This window comes from Schistocerca cancellata, chromosome 2 (assembly GCF_023864275.1).
Source record: "Schistocerca cancellata isolate TAMUIC-IGC-003103 chromosome 2, iqSchCanc2.1, whole genome shotgun sequence".
Classification (NCBI taxonomy): Eukaryota; Metazoa; Arthropoda; class Insecta; order Orthoptera; family Acrididae; genus Schistocerca; species Schistocerca cancellata.
In genome coordinates, this window is record NC_064627.1 from 676,115,287 (window position 1) to 676,122,404 (window position 7,118).

At 36.0% G+C, this 7,118-nt stretch overlaps 1 protein-coding gene across 1 annotated transcript; it reads left to right on the forward strand.

Moving 5' to 3' along the window:
• Window positions 1-4,743: 4,743 nt before the first annotated feature.
• LOC126157431 (uncharacterized) lies at window positions 4,744-6,321 on the forward strand. Its single transcript, XM_049916374.1, has 2 exons — window positions 4,744-4,876; window positions 6,083-6,321. Exons 1-2 carry the CDS (start codon window positions 4,744-4,746, stop codon window positions 6,319-6,321), a joined length of 372 nt encoding a protein of 123 aa, XP_049772331.1.
• The last annotated feature ends 797 nt before the right edge of the window (window positions 6,322-7,118 follow it).

The following is a 7,118-nucleotide window of genomic DNA, read 5'->3' on the forward strand; positions in this document are numbered from 1 at the left end:
GGGGCATGGAAATAGTACAACAGCTGCCTCAAATACACTTTCAATGCAGAAATCACGGATGCCAATACTAGTGCATTTTGTCAAAAGATCTTTGCTGATGTATATCTAAGTACCTCCATTGTAAGTCAAGCTTCTACAAAACTTGACACCGAACAATAGCCTGATGACTCAAACAAATTAAGTTGATTTTCATTCAGCCAATGTTCATTAATACCTAAAACAGAATGTTTGCTTTCTCCTAGAAGAACACTAAGATCACCTACATTATTTTTATCAAGATCTCATGGTGGTCATAGAGTTATTAGAAGATGGGGGGAGGTCTGTCCTGTCTGAATGTAGTTCACTTTGTACTTTGTCAGAATCGTCAGCCTCCACATTGAGCCCAAATAAATAATGTCAATATTGAGCCCAAATAAAAAAAGAATAGTGGTGAGACTGTTGATCCCACTGTAACATATTTTCTGTGTATGTAGAATGTGAGGCTTGTTTACTATCATACAAAGCACTTTCTTGGTTACTATATATTTAACCAGTCCATTTAAATGTGAACCACAGTAAGTGTGAAATCCACAAACCTGCATCCAATTCTATTCACATCTGTCATATTAATGTTTCTGAAGTGTTTTGTTGAGATTTGGCAGAAAAAATGTTTGTTATGTTGGCAGTGAGTTAATGCGTACAGATCTTTCTGCCTATCATATGCACTTTTAGGTACCTATGCCAGATGTTCTGTGTAATATGCCTTTGTATAGTGCTGGGAACACATTAAACATAGTAGAATATATGTTTCTAAGTAGTGCTTCTCCATCAACATTGTTTTACTGGTCAAATACATAATCCAACAGGTTATGGGCCGAGGAGAATTGAATTGAATAAATTTGACTAATGAATGGCAGAAAACGTAAAATTGTGTGTGAGTAATAATTATATTGTAACTATGCAAATGGATTCTGCACAGATACTGCAGATTGAGAAGTTCATGGGTCGAGAGAATTATGCAACTTGGAAGTTTACAGTAGAAGGTTATTTACAGTTGGACGACCTTTGGGATGTCATTGATGGAACCTTGAAGTCCAGAGATTCTGATTCCAAGAATAAAGATCACAAGGCAAAATGCAGATTAATTCTTATAGTTGATCCTGTAAATTATGTTCATATAGTAAAGGCCAGCCACAGCAAAGTCAGTACAGGATAATATAACATGAGCTTTGGAAGATGGAGGTTTAACTATGAAAATAGGTTTGCTAAGATAGCTTATTATGACATGTATAGACAAATGCATGAAGGCTGATGAATATGAAAACAAAATCATCTCCACTTCGAACTGTCAAAAAAATACTGGATTCGACATTGCTGAGGAATGACTGGTACCTTATTACTAGTCGGACTACCTGGTAAGTACTCCCCCTTGACAAAGGGCTTAGAGAGTTCAGCAATACCTATTACAGGCAACAGCTTTAGGGAACCATTCGATTCCACCCATCTGCTTTGATATATGACATCATCAATATAGCAGAAACATTACTTCCAGCAGATACAAAATGGCAACAATGTTGTCACTGTGTACATATGCCAACAAATGCGAACAAAAATAAAAATGACAGAAGAACTTCTCACTCCAATAATAAATGAAACTAATAGGACAACTGTGGCAAATAGGAAATAGTGAGTGTAGGGTGGGGACAAGCTAAATATATAACAGTTCAAAACACCACACTATCCCAAAACAAATATTCCAAATAATTAAATGAATAAGAATCTCAACTTAGGATGTAACGCTACAGCCACAAAACCATCAGGAATCATATACTTCACTTGACTTACATAACTATAAAAAAAGCCCTCAATACCAGAAAATCAGCTCCCCCAACTATGAAAACTGGAATCAGACGCTTACCTTGACCTATATAACTCAAACACAGCTCTCTAGGCCTGCTGGCAAACCACAAATAAAAAAAACACAACCACAAACTTCAGACACTTATATAAATCACAAATGCAAAACAACTTGAAAATGTAAAAACCACCATATTCACTACATCAATTAAAACAATCAACATGCCATAAGTATAAAACACACAAAACATCACAATTACTATAAAATAAAATCAAAACAAGAATTACTTAACACCACACATTAAACTCAACACATCAACATCCACCACAAGAGGGCACCATCAAATACAACAACACGACATCTACAAACATGAATCAACTCAAAACCACTGTTCAATGGTAATGCCACACAACACAACACACTTACGTCACAGATAAAAGCAGATGGGTGGAATTGTAGGCTTTCAATAGCCCCAGGCAACTGTGTATAAGTCAAGATATTACAGATTTTAAGCATGTACAGGAACATCCTATCCAGAACAAGGAAACATCTTTATATTCAAAATACAAAAAGAAGAATCATGTTCCATGTTGTAAATGATGCAGAATGGGGCTTTTGCACCACAGTGCATAGAAAAAATAAATATACACAAGAAAAAGTCAGGTTTGAAAAGGTCCAGAAAGGCAGGTAAGCAATAAGGCACTTAATCATATCACTCTTACAGTAAAACTGAAAGTAAGGGTGCAGATTGGTTCCTGGATTCTGAAGCACCTATGCATATTACCGATGAATATTACCAAAGACCAATCAGTTTTATAAGTTGTTTCTCCAAGAACAAACACTGGTGTTCCAACAATTTATTGTTCTCAGTTATAATGTGTACTGGTATAGGAAAGAGACTTTAATTTTAATGTTAACCCTGCTGTTCTATTCGGGTCTATAAGACCCCAAATGGTTATAAATTTCATTTCTTATTATTTAAATATCAAAATAACTTTATGAAATTTGGTGACTTTCTCTGAAAATGCAAGGGAATTACATAGTTCAAAAAGTTTTAAAATATTTAAAGACATTTGGTCATAAATCTTAAGAGTTACATACACAATGTTCGGGTCAATGTGACCCAACAATGTGATTACTCTAAAGTCAAATACTTTCTGGTTGTCTCATATTTTGTAGTAGCAACATTCAACAAGTCAACAAAGACACTGAATTTGCAACAATGGACTGGTCATGTTATGGCTTATCAACTGTTTGAATTATCCCTTGTTTCTGCTCAGTTTGTGTTCCCTGTCTTTTGTGATAAGTCTGAATTGTGGTATTGTGGTGATTACATCATTGACTGACACGAGTTGGAAGAATTAGTATATATATACTAATATATATTATATATACTATACTATACTATACTAATATATATATATATATATATATATATATGTATATGTATATATATATACACGCAAACAAAAAACCAATAGATGACCCATGACAGTTTTTAGAATATTCTTGTTGTTGCTGCTTATAATGCATATGGCTTTGGGGCTTCGATTGACCTGAGTCGGAATTTGACTAGAAGGGGAATATTTATGGAGGAACTTGGAAAGTCACTGGTTGCAGAGCACATTGCATCAAGGAAGCATTTTCCAAGAACAGAAGATTCTTTGAGAATGGTCAGGAGCATACAAGACCCTGAAGGAGTGGAAAGTGTGGCTAAATCAGTAACAATAAGAAACTCTACCAAACATGCACACTGTAAGTTCTGTCCTTCAAGCAATGACAATAAAACAAACATGTTGTGTGGGAAGTGAAATAACATGTATGCAAAAAATGTCACCTACTTGTGTCCAAACTGCAGTGAGTAAGGTGGAAAGAAGTGTTATGGGCAGATGGACAGATGGTTGTTCAGAATTACTTTTTGATGGAAATGTCTGTTGTTCCTAATACACCTTGCATGAATATTAAAACAATAAATTTTCTTGAGTCATATTCTGTATATTATTATTATTATTATTATTATTATTATTATTATTATTATTATTATTATTATTGACAACATACTGCAACATAACAAAAATGTCAATTGATAACTATACGAAAAATATTTATCAGTAGACTTTTTTCAACATTTTATTATGTAGGGTCATATTGACCTGAACGGCACATTTGTATAGTAAAAGTGGACAGCACAGCAGTGTTAAAGTAGGAGGATGGGCCTACTACAGCACATAAAGTACGTTATGTGAAGAATGTCGCTACAAATTTGATTTCAGTGAGTGAAATTGTGAATAAGGGTAACAAGGTAATTTTTTATTTAAATGGTGCATAAATAATTGACCAGAGTGATGGCCACAGCAATTAAGAATCCAACAATGATAAGGTAACATAAAAAAGGGGATATTTATAAATTAGATGTTCTTCAAGTTGTAAATAGATATTCAGTATATTATGCAAAAAGTTTTTTTTACGACACTGAAGAATCGGGCATCTTAATAGGAAAAGTAATGACTATGTTAAAAAGTATGGCAATGGGGGTAAAGGAATATAATGCTTGTACCTTACGATGTGGAATTTTTCTACAAGGAAAGCAAGCCAAATTACCATTTGTGACAAGTCAAAATATGTCTACTGAGCTATTAGAGCTGATACAAGGTCGGGACACACATGTCCGGACCGTTTCCGTGCCGAGACACGTCCGAGATCGGCCGTCACCCAGAGAACGAAATACATCATTAAAGCAAATGTAGCGGGCCCCACTTGACCAGGCCGTGCACGGGGAACGTCAACGGGACGGGCCGGGCCGGGCGGGATTTGCCGTGTTTAATTTTTCACGTGACGGACACGGCCTGACGGTAGAATTGTCTTATGAGCTGTGCAGCTGCGCAAGACTGTTCTGTGTACAAAACATGGATGTGGAACGACTAATAGAAGAAGTTCGTAAGTTTCCTGTTCTTTACGATCAGCGAAGTGAATACTACAGGAATATTGAGTACAAAGACAGAGTTTGGAAGACAATTGCAACAGATCTACAAGCCAAAGGTAAGATAAAAACTATACAAGTTTTAATACCAGAAAGATATTTATTTACTTTTTATTTTACAAACAGATGTTTGGTTTATGTCATCGTTATATCGCCAAGGCGACATGTTCTTCCATTCCACAGTCCCTTGTGAAGAATTCAGGAATTTTTTGAGTTGTCCTCGTACAGCAAATGCAGCATCTGTTGATCTCCCACGAATTCGAGGTAGGTTTCGAAGATTTGAGATCTTCCGGATCCCTAAGCAGTTTCCTTTTGATCCATCCTCTGTTCAGGCACTCTATAACCTTCCATTTTTCGAATAAAGTTGTACAGTACACACGCAGCCGTCACAGTCATTGTCAGGTTATTAGGATCTCCCTGAAGGATTCTTCTAAGTATTCGAAATTTCTGTTATAATATACTGAATGCATTTTCGGATATTCTTCTTGCCTGACTCAAACGATAATTAAATATAGCCTTGTCATTTCTTAAGTTCCTGCCAGGATATGGTCGCATCAAGTATGTTTTGAGAGGAAAGCCTTCATCGCCTACAATTACTATTAGAAGTTCAACATCAGTTGCGGGTAAAGTTTTACTCTTTGGGATGCTAAGCGTATTGTTTTCCAATGGCTTTCCAAGGTTTGAATTTACTAGAATGCCTCCATCAGAGTTTTTTCCGTACGCTCCCACGTCTATTGCAATAAAATTATAACATGGATCAACCAGAGCAAGAAGCACAATGGAATATGTTTTTTTGTAATTCCAATAGAGACTTCATGAGTTTTTTTGGAGCCTGTATTGTTACATGCTTTCCATCTAAAGATCCAATGCAGTTTGGAAACTGCCATTTTGTCCAAAACTCCTCAGCTATAGCGTTCCATTTTTCTTCCTTCAGCACAGGCATCACCTCTTCTAACAATAAATCGATAACTGCTCTAGAGATGCCATGGACGATAGCTCCAACTGTAGAGTTTCCCAACCTGTAGCTGAAGGAAATAGTTTTAAAGGAATCTCCTGTAGCAAGGAACTTGAAAAAATTGAACTGTATAAGATGAGAAATACTGTATAATCTATAAAATATTTGCAGCATTTAAACTTTGTAATACAAATACGTGATTTAAAATATTTTTGCTACAGGTGGAACAGAGGAATGAAAAAAAAAGGGGGGGGGGCATCTGTTCCTGACCGACTAAGGAAGACCCTGCAGAAAAGGAAAACTGTTTCAGGACAAGCTGCTGTTCATCATCATAAATATAAGTATGAAGATCTCTTAAAGTTCCTGCTACCTTACATGGCAGAACGAGAAATAGTTTCCAATGTTCCTTACACGCAAGACAATAATGAGCATAAACAAGAATCAAACACAGATTCCCAAGAGGAGCAGTCTATTGTTGAAAACGAAAAAGAGTCTACACAAGAAGACATTGCAGATGAAGAATGGATCATTAAAACCCAGGGTAGTTAAACAGAGAATTTGATAGAGCGTACTTGGCATTCCCAGACGTCCTCAGCTCATTTGTCCATCACTTCAAATAAGAACACGTTTATGAAACCTCAACTGAAACGAACATTTCAGCGTGAGGTTAAACCACAAGAATCTGCATAAAGCCAGCTCATGGCTTCCTTTTTGGCAGAAAAAAGGCTGAAAAACAGAGAGAAACACAAAACCCAGTTGATGCTTTTTTGGCTGGTATAGCACCAGCTCTAAAATCGTTGCATCCACTACTTTTTCATCAAGCTAAAAATAGGATTTTTTCAATTGTACAAGACTTTGAACCGAAGCAACTCATGAATGACGTATCAGTCTATCAATTCACTCCATCATCCTCCAATTCCTCAGCAAAATCTGTTTCAACACCATATCCTTCACCTGTGTAAAACGAGTCAACAGAAGCTACACAGCAGCTTTTGGATCTGCAAAGGGATTCCCACAATTCGTATATAAATAACCAAAGCCATCGTCCTCCAAGTTCCCCTGCATCCTCATCAGCTTCAGAAACTAATTCACTGAATAGTCCTCAATTGTTTTTCTTAGGATAGTAGAAATTTAACTGTACTATTTACTAACTTATGTATTTATCTTTCAATTACTAAAGTAATAAAATAAAAATGCTGTCCTTAAAACTTCTTATTTACTTGTGTTCTGTGTACTTTTCTTTAACCTACCTTAAAAAAAACAGCCAATCGTTCTTTGGGTGAAACTGATACTCTCCAGAAAGTGTCGTTTTTTCTCAGTCTTGATTCTAGTTTCTTTAAAAGTTC